Raw genomic sequence first — 15,312 nt, forward strand, 5'->3', positions numbered from 1 at the left:
AAAGAGAAATAAATTTTTAAAAAAGGTTTTATTTATTTATTCATGAAACAGAGAGAGAGAGAGAGAGAGAGAGAGAGGGGCAGAGACACAGGGAGAGGGAGAAGCAGGCTCCCTACGGGGACCCTAACATGGGACTCGATCCCAGGACCCCGGGATCATGCTCTGAGCTGAAGGCAGATGCTCAGCTGCCGAGTCCCCCAGGTGCCCCCAAAAGATAAATAAATTTAAAGCAGGATGTAAACCTCTGTAGAGAACCAAGGCTGACTTGCAGAAACTCAGTGGCACGTCAAACATTGAGTCTGTTAAAATGTCCTCAGTAGGAGTTGTCAGGAAGTTTACTTTCCCCTCCAAGCTGTTGGTACATGAAACAGTTTCCGCTCTGGAGTCGGTGGCAGGGGAGTCTGGTTGTGGGACCCCCTGCCAGCCTTTCAGGTGCCATCCGCCTACTAGAGGAGCCGGAGAAGGTGAGCTCAGGGTTCCCCGGCCAATGCCGCCTTCACTGAGGACAGGTAGGTACGTGATCCTGAGTTTGAACTCTGGCGGGCGCTCTCCTGAGTGCTTTATGTGCATCGACTCGGGGTACCCTTCCACGATCCAGTGAAATCACTGCTTTTATCACCCTCACGTTACTGAGCTGGGACGTGGACGACCTGGTGACATCACAGGGCTCTTGTGTTGGAGCCGGGATTTCATTTCGGGCTGGGAAGCTGGTGCTCTGCACATGGGGCCGTACCTGCCCTTCCGTGCAGGGGGATGTCACCCTTGGCACCAGTGTGCGCATGAGCACGCCCCTCCATGCACGCACACGCACGTGCACACACACACTTTCTGGGACGCCCGCACAGCCCGGCTGCTTTCTCGTCCTTTCCTCCGCCGGTCTGCGGTCCCCTATCCCCACGTGTGATGTGACACATGCCTCTTGCTCCCCGGCAAGCGACGACACGTAGGTGCCTCTGGCTCTTCTCTGCCCAGAGATGGGCACTCCCCACACCCCCTGCCCCTGGGTGTTTCAATTTAGTGCTCCCACACCCTAACCCGTGCCACTGTGACTGCTTGCACAGATGACCCATCCCTCTGAGACGAATAATTTCACCGTGAGACTGTGAGCTCTGAATCTCATCCACAGCTTTCATATTTCCCATTTTGCCTCTTTTCCTAAGTCAGGTGATAGTTTGGCACCTCAGTCTTGTACATGAAATAGGCACAGCGTAAAGTGACTCATCCTCCCAGGAGCGCCTAGGCTGTCGCCGGGATGCATGCAGGTCAACCATCGGGCGGCCCGGCCGGCGCACAAAGCGGACAGCCTTGTCACCGGCTGCACAGAAGGCAGTGGACCAGAACTGGCTTTCTGGAACTCTGGGCTTCTCCAGTTGCTGTGATAAGAGCAAGCAAAACAGTGTGCTGACATGGTGATAAATAGACTCCTTGACATTATTTTTCCAGGCTGGCTAAATGTAATTTCCTGATGAGGTCTGTAGATAAAGTGCTGTTGCACATTTAGACCGGGCAGGCCTCTGAGTAAAGAGAATTATGCTGGGAACATGGGCTTAATTTTTTTGTTTTTGTTTTTTTGGTGTTAGGAATATATTAACTGGAGTCCCATAGGCTTTTCTGTTCTGAAAGTATATATATATATATATACACATATACATATACATGTATATATATATTTTTTAGGGCACCTGGGTGGCTCAGTTGATTAATCGTCTCCTTTGGCTCAGGTCATGATCCCAGTCTGCTTTTCTCTGTCTCTCTCCCTCTGCACCTAAGCCCGCTCTCTCTCTCTCTGTGTCAAATAAAAATTTAAATATTTGACACAGAGAGAGAACAATTAGGGGGAGAGGCAGGCAGAGGGAGAGGGAGAAGCGGATGGATGCCCTGCTGAGCAGGGAGCCTGACAACACAGGGCTGGATCCCAGGACCCTGCGATCATGACCTGAGCGGAAGACAGATGCTTAACTGATGTAGCCACCCGGGCACCTGGAGTCAACATTCTTGTTAGAAAAATTCAAATCTCTTGATCTTGGTGCTGGGAACTGGTTCTGTGTGATTCCACAGTGTTCTCTGTTAAAAACAAAACAAAATGAACAAAAGGCCCCCAAAAACCCTCTCTTTAGGATAGTTCTTGTCCCCCCACTCCCCCCAGCTGGGTGACTGGGTGATTTTTATGTGTTTTTTTTTTTTTTGGAAAATCTCTGTGGCCGCCTGGGTCGTCTGAGTGCAGGTGATTGTCCGCCCTTCCCTGGGGGAAGCCCTGCAGCCGTGAACCCAGCCCTTGGAGTGACTCCGTCCGTTTCATATACTCAGTAGAACTGCTTTTTAAACCTTGTGATCCTAGGAATGGACTATCAGCAATGAAAATCAGCAAGATGTAATGCCTTCCTTTCTCTTCCCGTTTGCGTGAGGGATCTTGAGCACACTGGAAGGTGTTGTGGGATATTTCATTGACTCTGAACTGCAGACTTTCCCTTCTTTTACCGGGTGATGGCCATGGACTCTTAACCTTCAGCTTTGCAAAGTTAGCCTGATTTCAGACTGTAAAATCAGAACCCAAGATTTGATTACTCAAAAAAAAAAAAAAAAAAAGTGTGTGAGCCATTTTCCGCTCTACACTGTCCAGTCGCTTGCTTACCTCCACGTTTAGTGTTCTTTTTCTGTTGTTAGCAAATACGCCGGTCGCCTAAATAGCCTCCTGTTTTCCACAACTGGACGACCGCTAATGAGCACGCCTGTTTTCTTTTAAAATGTGAAATTTTCTTGGTCGCGTTTCATGGCCTGCTTTCATTACATCATGGGGAAAAACGCTTCCGACCGGTGCCTTGGCAGAGGAGGGAGGTTGTCAGAGTTTCCCTGATAAAATGTTTATGGGTTTAAGAGGTTTATGAATCAGCTGTAAATATTTGCTCTAGGTTTATGAGACCTCCACTCATAAACAGTGTGTGTGTTTATCTATTGCTCATTGAAACGTCTTTAGAGAATGGGCTGTTCAGGGCACACGTGCTTGGCGGACGTGCCGTGAGTTACAGGTTGGCAAAGGCCTGAGGGTAGGGGACCCTCAGTTTTGTGTATGATTTTATTGTTCAGGCTACCAGCGCTGGGCATACAAGCTTTAATTTTTAAGGTCCCATTCCTGGCCCGACTTTTCAGTATTTTCTATGGACTGTAGAGCTTGTAACAGCTGCCTGCAGCCGTGAGCCACAGACTCTCGCTGGGGAGTCACGGTGGGACCTTTCCATCTCTTGCTGACTTGAATGAACTCCCAAGGGAGCGTGAAGGCCATCTACAGCCTGTTCATTGCTGGAAGAGACCCATGGTTGATAACAAATTAAGAATTCAGGGGGAACATTGGTGTAGAATGCTAGGCGCCTCAATTGGAATAGTTTGAAGAGTGAATCACCTTAACACGCAGCCTCGAAGCTGACGCCGGGATATTTCGGCCACGGTCTCCCCCACATGGATGGTGATGGAGCTCATCAAAGCCTTCTAGTCCCAGGCACCGGTTCTGTCTCCAGGCAGGTGTTTCTGATGCCAGGGAAGCGATCACTCCCTAAGAGAGCCTTTCCACTTTCCGGGAGCCTCCATCCAGAGGCTCTCCCAGGAGTGTCTGCCTCCAAAGGCCCAGGACCAAGTTTTGTGCCCATTTCGTCGCCCTGGTTGTGTCCTCCTGCAGAAGGCTCCGGGGGCTCTGCGCCCTCCGTTCTCTCCGAGCGTGGCCACTGCCTCTTGCCTTTCCGCATCTTCCTGCCACCTGGCTTGGCTCTGGATTGCTCTGGTGCTCTCCAGCACAGAAGTCAGAGAAGCTGGCCCCGGAGCCTGCCTTGGATTCTCCAGGAGAGGAACCAGTGATAGTGCTGGTGGTGCAGATGTGCCCCATGTGTGATGCAGGCAGAAGGGTGACGTGGAAAGGTGTCTTGGGAGAGTTCCAGCTTGACACCGGGCAGCCTGAGTTGGATCCCTGCCTCTGTGGCAGGACAGTTGCACGATCCTGGTGACCCCCTAGCCTTTCTGAGCTCTGTCATCTCTTCTGTGAAACGGGGATGGTGGTAACCATCTGTCAGGGTTCTTGGAAGGATGGAACGGGATGATGCACATAAAGCAGTTAGCAGGGACCTGACACCCTGGTGATGGTGTAGCTCTTAGGACACTGCTGTGACCTCGTGGTGGGTCTGTGGGGCTGGAAGTGTGTGACCCTAGCTGGGGTGGGCAGGCCTGTGGGTGGTGTGGGCTTGGGCTAAAGCTGGACAGGTAGGGTGTCGAGAAATTACAGACTTCCCTTGTGCCAAGTTAGCTGCCAGCAGACACTGTGCCAGGCACCCTGAGCAAATAAGAAGTGTGCAGGGATGCATCTGGCCAGTGCATCAGAAAGCAAACTTGGCAATTGGTGCCTGCAGCCTTTTGGGGAAAAGAATTAGGGGTCAAGCCGCAGGGCAACACCCAGGAGTGTTTTCCAGAATGTGACTGCTTCCCCTGCGGGTTGGCCCCACTGTGCCTCAGCAGTGTCTCTTGTTAGCTGGTGGCTGCAGGACCCGCTGACTTTTTTCCAGGGACCCTGTTTCTGACAGAAGGACATAAATCCTTGGGTAAGGTAAAATGTTGGGGGAAAAAACAAGGAAGAGGTTTTCTCTTCAGGTAGCTTTTATTTTTCTTGCGCATTTAATTACAAGCCACCTCATGGAGGTAGAATTTGAGGAGGCAGTTCTCAGCAACTTTTGATGTAGAAGCCAAAGGGTGAGATAACTGCTTTTAACCTGGCGTCTTCTAGTTTTACCCAAAAAAAGGATCTTCTGTGCATCGCTGAGACTGTACGGAGCATCACAAGAAAATTATTTTTCTTACTTAAAATTGGAGAAATCTTTCGTGGAAGAAGGGTAGTGATCGCCTGCAAGAACACTGCTTCCTGAGAGCCTCCTGTTGCTGATTCCCCTGGCTCACCTTCCACGGGATACACCGCTCCTTCACTAATACGGGGCCCGAGAGCAGCATCTGTTCTTGGCCAGTGACATAGATTGTTGCTTAGAGAAGATCCACTGGCTGAACATCAGCATCCGCTGAGCATCATTGCAAGAAAAGAGAAGCGAGACTTTGAAGCTCCTACCTCCCCTCCTGTGTGGGTGGCCCTCCGGGGCTCTGTTTTCTCTTTAGGACTGACATGCAGATAGGTTAAGATAACATTTCCAGGTCATTAGCTCTTTCTCCTGGACACTAGGACGTAATAGTGTTGTCCATGCCATCAGATGAGTTGCTTGGTTCTTTCTGACTATACAGATTTGTCTCCTACCCAGAGTCTTCCATGTTTTGAGGATTGCTTGATGGGCAGCTTGTTGGTTTATGTCACTAAGTTGCTAGGTTATGGCCTTCCCGTACTTGAGCAATCCTTCTGGACCTCAAATAGTTTTCTTTTCTTTTTTTTTTTTTCTCCCTTGGAATAACATCAGAGTCATTGCTTCCCAAAGTGCCTCATGATACTCGCAGTCTGTGCTGTTACTTTATTGTCTCGAGCCAGAGTATGTGAGGAGTGGTCAGATGCTCATGCTGCCTGCACGTGCTGGTGTCTCCCCAAAACTCAGTGGCTTCCGTTACCTGGTCTTCCCACCTCCCCGAAGATGGGAGTGGCCGCGGGGACAGTGGCCAATTCCCAACAAGTACTCTCACGGGTGGCAGGAAGGCCCCGAGACCAGTCTCATTCCAGTTGCCTGAGAGCACTTGGTTTTACTAACCTCGATTTTGCCAGGGTTGTGCAGGCAGGATTTCATCCGTTTCCCTTTCCGGGGTCAGCACTCCGCCGTGAGCTCGCCGAAGCTGACAGTCGGCAGCCTCATCCTCAGCAGGATCCTCCTGCACCATCAGATTCACATGTTTCTTGCATGAAGGATTTCCTGCCCTTTGTGGAAGGCCAGCGCCTTTCCGTTCTTCACTCCAGTGTTGATATTCTTCTGGTGTTTTATTTTGTTTTGTTTTGTCTTTGGCAGAAGAAGGTTCAAGCCTGGAGGAAATTGGCTTTAACTGGGGAGAATATCTGGAAGAAACAGGTGCCAGTGCAGCTCCTCACACCTCCTTCAAACATGTACGTAACACACCCGTGTCTTTTTGGTCTGCATTTGGTGGGGCGGGTGGGGCATCTGCAGGAAGATGCCGAAGCTTTGGGGAGAAAAGGGAAATTGAGGCAGGATTTCTTAGACATCAAAAAGAGAGGTGGACATCGACTTGCTTTCTGCAGATCACTGCAGGAAAGATGGGCCTTGTCATTACACTTGATCTCTTCTGGTAACGGGTGCTGGGCCCACGGTGGGGCTCCGTGTGTGGGCTACAGTGTGCACCTTACCCTTGTTCTGCATCCTAAAGGGTCAGAATGCACAGATGTGGGCCTGCATGGTAGACAGACATGGCTCTACAAAGTACACAGACATGGCCCTACAAAGGGCACACAGCCCGAGATGGGTAAGATTGATGTGAATCAAGAGCCAGCAAGCTAGGCAAATACGTGTGACGAGTAATGTCATCTAGGAGGAGTAATGGCTATATATTTCTATTTTGAATTGATATTTTTATTTCAAAAAGACACCTAAAAGTCTTATAGCCAGCTTTGTGGGCAGATGAGTGAAATTAGAGGAAATAGCTATAAATATTCAGGGCACATTTGGATCAAACCAGAAAATCATTTTCATCGGTAATATTTCTTTGAACGATGCCCATGGTGTGCCCAGCCAAGGGCGAGTCCCAGAAAATAAAAGATTGAGGTTTTATCAGATTTTTGCTTATGTATGAGACTTTGGTAATATATCATTAGCCAGGGAAAGACTGTATTTCCAGGACCCAAGTTCTGAGGCATTACTGTTGCTTTACTGGAAATGAAAATTTAATTCTGAGAAACATTTTTCCCCCCACTGTGCTATCCAAGGCAAAGATTTAGTCCAAGGATGGTAAGCAAACTGGCGTACTTCTACAACATGTTCTTGCTTTTGGCTCTCTTGCCTCTTAGGATGCTGGGATGACTTGGCTGGATCCCTTGAGGTAGTTTAGGAAGGAGATACTGATCCATAAATTTTTCCTTCTGTACTGCAAGTTATCATTCTCTCTCCATGTGGAGCTTCTCTGTTCTGTTTGATCCAGTTACTTCTCCCACTCTCCTTTCTTTCTTTTTTTTCTTTTTTAAGATTTTATTTATTTATTCATGAGAGAGAGAGAGAGAGAGGCAGAGACACAGGCAGAGGGAGAAGCAGGCTCCATGCAGGGAGTCTGATGTGGTACTCAATCCCAGGACCCCAGGATCATGACCTGAGCTGAAGGCAGATGTTCAACCACTGAGCCCCCCAAGGGCGTCCCTCCCACCTCCCTTCAACCACAGTGTCGTGTCCTTCTGGGTGCACCATTTCCCTAGTCCCGTGTGCCAGGTTTAAAGGAAAAGTATTGTGGACCCATGGATGAGCTGCGTATCATTCCATCATCTCTTAAGCAGCAGCTCCTCATGGATGTCGTGTGAGCTTTTGATGTTACGGCTCACTAGGCTGCAAAGCTTTCTTTTCAGGGGAGGGCTGGCAAATATTAATAGACTATAACCATTAATTTAAAAAAAAATAGGAAATCTAATCTCTATGGCTGTGCTATTTGCACAGTGGCCACTAGCCACGTGGAGCTACTGAGCACTTGAAAAGTGTGCTGTCCAAATGGGGATGCACGTCTACATGTAGAATGTGTGCCAGGTTTTACAGGCTTCAATGGGAAACAACAGTGTAAAACAACTCAGTATTTTTCATGTTGATTACATCTTGCAATGACAATATTTGGGATATATCGGGTTAAACAAAATACATTATTAAAACTAATTTCATCTGTTTTAGCTCGCTAATTTAAAAAAATATTTTATTTATTTATTCATGAAAGACACAGAGTAAGAGAGGCAGAGACACAGGCAGAGGGAGAAGCAGGCTCCCCAAGGGGAGCCTGATGTGGGACTTGATCCCAGGACCTCGGGGTCACGACCTGAGCCAAAAGCAGATGCTCAACCTCTGAGCCACCCAGGCATCCCTATCTTGCTAATTTTTAATGTGTCTCCTAGTAAACCTCACGTCTGGTTGGTGGCTCACATTGTGTTTTTAGGGCAAGAGGAATACCATGTTTAAGTGCTGTATTTTTAATAGTTCTCGTGATCCTCTGGGTGTTGTCTGATATAATAACATTTTCCCCATATTTCTTCTTTCCCAAAGGTTGAAATCAGCCTTCAGAGCAACTTCCAGCCGGGGATGAAACTGGAAGTGGCCAATAAGAACAACCCAGACACGTACTGGGTGGCCACCGTCATCACCACCTGCGGGCAGCTGCTGCTCCTGCGCTACTGTGGTTATGGCGAGGACCGCCGGGCCGATTTCTGGTGCGACGTGGTGATAGCAGATCTGCACCCTGTGGGGTGGTGCACACAGAACAACAAGGCCTTGATGCCCCCGGATGGTAAGCTCCCTGCATGCAGATGCCGAAGCGGCCCACGTCCCGAGGCCTTTTGATTTGCAAGCGATCATCGTTCATGATGCTTGTAGAGAAGCCTCGTAGACATCTGAACACTGATTTAGTAGGAAGATCCGGTGCTTTATGGGTTCCTTCCTTTGAGTTTCAGGGTCTGGTGGGCTCTCGGAGTGAGGGCGACCTGGGTGCAGCTGAGCCCACCGTGACCTTCTGGAGACTAAGGCTCTGAGTCTAATCCTCAAATGAGCGTTGAGGGTAGGAGACGAGGGCTGAGGGATGGATGGGCGCTGACTTGGAGAAACCCGGCTGCGTATCACACACACGTATCATACAGGCGCCCGGAAGGAGCTCGTCCGACCTTGTGAGTGAGAAGAGCCACGTTTCCAGATACCTGAATACTTAACACCCTGTTTTCAGGGTTTGATTCCATGGTGACGGCAGCCGTTTTGCTTGAAGACTTTCAATGCTGATTCTCAAGCCTGTGTAATACCCTTGTGGTAGCTTGTCTGCCTGTTTTAATTTTGACTTGATACTTTTATTCCCACCTGACACGTAGCTTTCGCAGCTGAATTCAGAGCTTCTTTCTGTCTACTGTGCTGGCTGTTGCTTTTGCCTGGAACTTTTGGATTTTACCTTCTTTCTGAAGTTCTGATATATTGCTCTTCTGATTGGTGGGAATGGTCTGTGGCTTCCTACTGGCCTGTGTTGTGCATGATTGAGAGCCTGCTAAGAGGTGGTCAGAATAGACCCATAAAGCTTGAGTTGTGATGTCTATAAGGACTGAACAGATTGCATGGGCCTCCTCCAACATCATTTGCCTCATTGCCTCAGAGGAAAGAGACACAGGCCGTTTGGTCCTGGTTTGGGCCATTGCCCCTGTGATCCCCTCATGCACGGGCTCTTTCCAGTCCTCTGCCCCGAGGTACCCCTTCCTCCTCCAGCTGTCAGCTCACCTGTGGCTTCCTCAGGCCACCACGGTCAGACCCTGTCTTGACTCCCTAAGCCCCTGATGCCCTTGGACTTGGCTCACATTTGCATCTGTGCGTCTCCCCCTCTTACTGATCTTTGAAAGAAAAAATTGAGTTCCCATACGCACACTGTAAAACTCATCCCTTTAAAGTGTGCACATCAGTGATTTTTGGTGTAGTTACAAGGCCGCGCAACCGTGGTCATCGTCTTAATTCCAGAGCATTGTCATCACCCCGTAAAGGGAACCCCATAAGGTGCCCACTGACCGCTGCTCTGTTCTTTCATTCCCCAGGCGCTGGCAGCCACTAGCCTGCTTTCTGTTTCTACAGCCTTGTTTATGGAAACACGTGGAATCACATAACATGAGAGTGAGGCTGCTTGAGTTTGGCTTCTTGGGCTTCGCGCCCTGTGCTGGAGGCTCATCCCTGTTGTCCGTAGCGTGGGTCAGGCCTTCATTCCTTTTTCTGGATGAATGTCGTTCTGCTGTGTGGCTGGACTGCACCGTCCCTCTGCATGCAGCAGCGGGTGGGCGCAGCTTTGACCCCGAACAGCCCTGGGCAGTTGTTCACCTGTATAGTCCTGTGCTAACACCTGTGCCCAGCGAGGTCTCAGTGAGCGTTCACGGGCAGACTGAAGGCTCTGGAAGGAAGTTATTATCTGTGCTTTCATAGATGCCCTTGAGAGAGGAATGCTGTAGTGCCTGTCTCCCCGCCTCTGAGTCGGTGCTGGTCCTATGCTTGGAGCTGCATGTGTGAGCCTTGTTTCTGGTCTCACTGCGGAGCGAGGGGTGCTCCGGTGATTGCTGGCCTGGGACTTTGCTCCTGCCTCCCATCCCAGCTGTGCAGGTGCACGCAGTGGGCCGAGCAGGGTAAAGCTCTACCTCAGCACGTCCTAGGCCCAGCTTTCACTGTGTCTGTCCCCAGCGACACTTTTATGTTTCTCTTATTTTTCTTTTACCCCCTTTATAAGATTTTTTAAGTGGACAGAACCTTGTGAAATGTAAGCACCACGTCAGCCCATCTCCAGAACCTTTTTGTCTTGAGTAACTGAAGCTTTGTACCCACTGAACAGCAACCCCCCACTTCCTCCCCTCCTGGAAGCCAACATTCCACCATCCGCTTCTCTGGGATTGATGGCTTCAGAGGCCTCACGTAACTGGAGTCCTGCACTATTTGTCCCCTTGTGAATGGCTTACCTTCCTCTCAGCATCATGTCCTCAAGGTTTGTCCACGTGCAGCATGTCCCAGGATTTCCTTTTTTTTTCTTTCCAATTTTGTTGAGATAGAATGAACCCACAACCCTGCGTATGTGTAAGGTTCATAGCATCATAAGTTTTTTAAAAAAACTTTTTTAAATTGGAGTTCAATTTGCCAACATACAGCATAACACCCAGTGCTCATCCCGCCAAGTGCCCGCCTCATTGCCCATCACCCAGTCACCCCAACCCCCCGCCCACCTCCCCTTCCACTACCCCTTGTTCATTTCCCAGAGTTAGGAGTCTCTCATGTTTTGTCATCCTCATTGATATTTTCACTCATTTGCTTCAACGTGGAGGGACCTGGAGGGTATTATGCTGAGTGAAAGAAGTCAATTGAAAAAGGACAAACATTATATAGCATCATGAGTTGACTCACGTACGTGTGAAGCCGTATAGCAGGTTAGGTGAACATCCGTCATCTCATAGAGATACAAAAAAGAACAAAGAGAAAAAAATGTTTTTTCCTTGTGATGGGAGCTCTAGGATTTATCATCTTAGAACCTTGAAATACGCCACGCAGCAGTGTTAGCTGGCGTCCTCACGCTGTGCCTTCTTCTTATAACCTTTCCACCTTCACCCATTTCCCTTACCCCCCAATCTGCTGCCGCCAGCAACTGCTGCATATCTCATCCCTTTTTTAAATGTTTTCTGTGGTTTTTTTTGTTTATGTTTTTTAGATTCCACGTATAAGTAAGATCGTACAGTATTTGCCTTTCTCTATCTGACTTATTTCACTTAACATAGTGGCTCCAGGTCTGTCCATATTGCTGCAAATGGCATGATTTTCTTGTGGCTAAAGAATGTATACACACACACACTCACACACTATACACACACACACACTCAATGAATATTTAGATCGTTTCCACCTCTTGGCTGTTGTAGATCATGCTGCTGTGAACATGGGGGGTGCACATATCTCTTCAACGAGTGTCTTTGCTTCCTTTGGGTAGACACGCAGTCACAGAATTGCTGGATCCTGGGGTAGTTCTCGTTTTAATCTTCCGAGGACCCTCCGTACTATTTTCCGAGGGGGCCACACTGATTGGCAGTCCCCCCAGCCGCGCAGAAGGGTTCTCTGCTCTCCGTGTCCTTGCCAGCATCCCAGGTTATCCCTTGTCTGTCTGAGGAGAGCCATTCCACAGGTGTAACGTGATGCCTCCTCGGGGTTCTGATTGTCATTTCCCTCATGATGAGTGATGTGGAGCAGGACTCGTTTATGCTCTTTGGAAAAATGTCTCTTGGAGCTTTTTCTCACTTTTTTTTTTTAATTGATGTACGGTTGTCACACAGTGTTTTGTTAGTTTCAGGTGTCCAACACAGTGATTCAGCTTCTATCTTGGCTGTGCTCCCCGCAGGTGGGGCTGCCGCCTGTGCCCATAGAACACTGTTATCGATTATATTTCCCTTGCTATACCATCAACTATATTCCCCTTGCTGTATCTTTCATCCCCATGATTTATTCATTCTGTAACTGGAATCCTGGATCTCTTGATCCCCTTCACCAAATACATGAAGGGAAATGGGTGAAGCTTCTGCCCATTTTTCTTTTTTTTTCTGCTCATTTTTAAATTGGATTGTTTGTTGTTGTTGTTGTTTTTAGCTATGGAATTATAGCAGTTCTATATACATTTTGTATATTAACTCCTTATCCAGATACATGGTTGCAAATATTTTTTCCCCATTCTGTAGGTTGTCTTCATTTTGTTGATGGCTTCCTTTGAGGTGCAGCAGCTTTTTAGTTTGATGTAGGTCTGCCTGTTTTTATTTTATTGCTTGTGCTTTAGGTGTCCTATCCAAAAAAAAGCATTGGGAAGACTGACGTCAAGGACTTTTTTTCTCCCTGTGTGTTCTTGTAGGAGTTTTATGGTGTCTGGGCCTAACATTCAGCTCCTTGGTTCATTCCGAGTTAATTTTTTTTTGCTAGTCATGTAGACAGGGCTCTCTTCTTTTTTTAAGACTGAATAATATTCCACTTGCTTTGAATTAAAACAGCCACAGAGGTGAGAAGATACAGTGTGTTATATGATTATTTAATTTCCTTGTGGTCTCTGTTCTCTCCTGAAGTGAACCAGTCTTGACAGAGGATTTGTGCTGATGGAAAATTGGAAAAACATCAGGGCTACTTGAGAACGAGACTTCTTCCCACTAGCCTGGCTCCGCTCACGGTGGCCCTGGCACGATGCCCACACCTGCTGGGGAGGGTTCTCAGGCTGCCGCCCCCCCTTCTCACTGTCCTTGCTTATCTCATACATGACTCACTCTCCAAGTTTGACATGTTAGCAGCTAAATGCCCTTGGAAAGGCTGCACGATGGTTTCACTTTATAATAGATTCTCTAGTGAATCGTTTTTAGAGACAAGTTCCAGAATGCTGAATTTTAACACTCTCGGAGCTAATGGGTTCATTTGGTAGAAATCCATGCTGTTGCTTGAGAGAGAGGGCATAGTTTATTAATCAATTCTTCTTTCTCGCTTGGATGAAAAATGTGGCAGCAGTCACAGCTCCAGAAGCAACATCAAATTTGTATCCTACTGACTTTGCGCTATTAGGCGAGACAGGGACACAGTTAAAATGACAAATTCCCAATGAAAAATGGGAACACTCTGTAAAGGGGGAAAGCATTAATGTGACGGAGAGATTTGAAGCCCGCTCAAACAATAACAAGTTATGCTAATTTGAGAATTTCTTTATTGCTCGTTTTAGAGAACTTGAAAAAAAGAATTTAGTAGGTAATCAATACGGCTTGGAAATCTTTAGTGCAGAGAACAAAGTCAGGAAATAGCAGGTTCGTGGGGGCAAAAGGTTTTATTGATTGCTGTAGTACAGGATAATTATTGCTTCGTAGCCAGAGGCAGCAGTTGTTCCACAGGGAATCGGGGAATCTATTTTTGAACAAGGATTCTTGTTTGTGTGGTTTTCTGTCTTGGAGAGCTAATATCATTGTAAATTCTGCAACTGTACCTGGTCAATCTTTGTCGTGGTTGAACTTGAAAGGCATCCCAGGATATTAACACAAGTTAGAGTCCACGACACCACAATGCTTTTGTTTGGGATGCTCCGTGGTGATGGATTTTCTTACGCCATCTCAGGAATTGGGATTTTTAGAGGGAGGAACAGCGCGGTTGGAGTAAGGGGATCTGGTTCTTATCTTGCCTCTGCCATTAATTTAGCTACCTCGGTGAGTTTCCTCTCCGCTTTCTCATCTTGGAAACGAGACTGTATAATCTCTAAAGAGCTTTCTAGTCTGACATGCCTCGGTCTGTGGTCCTTGTGAAGGAAAGGGGGAGCAGGGGCACTAGTTTGCTCAGTGTATATATGAAGAGTGGTGGTTTTTTTTTTTTTTTTTTTTTTTGGTTTTTTTTTTTTTTTGGAATGAAGATCTGTGGAAGTCCAGCACAAGAAGCAGAAGCACAGAAGTTTCTGTGTTACTGTTGGGGTGGTCAGGTTTCAGTGGATCGGGGTGGGGGATAGATGAGGCTGGGAAATTATTGGGAGTGCCTGGGTCCATCGTCACCTGCAACGGATAGAATTTCACTCGCTAAAGAATGAAGAGTCCTAGACTCTGGTTCCCTGTTGGAGCCCAGAGGACTGGGATTACTCCTTCCCCGAGTGAGAGTCGGTGGAGATGTCGTCGAACCAGTCAGTAGGTGCATGAGCGCTTCAAAACATGGGTAGGCGAAGCAAGGGGCTGACGGTGTGTGGTGTTTTGCCTCACGGAGGGAGTAAGAAGAGGGCCGCCTCTCCTGAGACTGGGGTCGTGTAGAGCTCAAGACCTCAGAGGACATTTTGCGATCGTCCCAAGTAGTCTTCCATTTTCTGAAGTCACGGCACTAAAGCATCATTTTGTGAATTGGGATGATAGTTTTGCCAACTACCTAGCATCCTTCACCACCTTTCTTGCCTTGCTGTTTGAAATGAACTAAAGCTTGAATTAATGCAAACCATCATTCTTACATTCAACGTTTCAAGGAAGAAGCGGCCTGGTGGCAGCGCCACCTATTTCCTTAAGATGTGATTCCAATCAGCAAGTGAGAACTCCATTACTAAGGACATGTTCAGAGAGACCCGAGTGCAGTGGCCAGTTGGCCGTCCAGAGAGCAGTGTTCCTGCTCGTGAGCTAATCGGTACTAATCTTTCATATTAAAAGTATTAAGAAACCTACTACATTAAAGCATCGGTAAGTGCAGTGGAGGATTATCGTTCTTATTAGAGGAGCTAGATGTAAAACGTTTTGGCTTAGTAAATCAATAAGGCTTGATTTATTCATAAGCACATGCAAAGCTCGCAAAGGGCAACTGCCAAATAATTATTGTTTATGGTGATAATGTAAGGAAATCATTTAATCCGGTGACTGTTTCGCTGTTATTTATTGAGAAGTAGCAACACTACCTCTCAGTGTCTGGGGTCGGGGAGATTGGAGCTCTAGCAGGTGCCTACTGAGTCCCTGAAAGGAATGCTCCTGTAAGATTGCAGGTAAGTATGTGTGATGATGCCTGTCCAAATAAAACCCCTCGGCTTATAAATTGAGAAATATTTATGCACGCTTTCGACTGTTGCAGTAAAAAGTATTGGAATTACTGTGCCTTAGGAATCATGCCACTAATTTTTATTTTCCCCATTATTAAA

The 15,312-nt window shown here is 47.6% G+C and overlaps 1 protein-coding gene across 4 annotated transcripts in view; it reads left to right on the forward strand.

Annotated features, from left to right (window-relative positions):
• Positions 1-15,312, forward strand: part of SFMBT2 (Scm like with four mbt domains 2) — a 214,950-nt gene that overhangs the window by 25,657 nt on the left and 173,981 nt on the right. For all 4 annotated transcript variants that reach the window (XM_077897289.1, XM_077897285.1, XM_077897287.1 and 1 more), the window contains exons 3-4: positions 5,970-6,064; positions 8,205-8,445. In XM_077897289.1, coding sequence (XP_077753415.1) covers positions 5,970-6,064; positions 8,205-8,445 — 336 coding nt within the window. The remainder of the gene's footprint in view (positions 1-5,969; positions 6,065-8,204; positions 8,446-15,312) is intronic.

Source organism: Canis aureus, chromosome 5 (assembly GCF_053574225.1).
Source record: "Canis aureus isolate CA01 chromosome 5, VMU_Caureus_v.1.0, whole genome shotgun sequence".
NCBI lineage: Eukaryota > Metazoa > Chordata > Mammalia > Carnivora > Canidae > Canis > Canis aureus.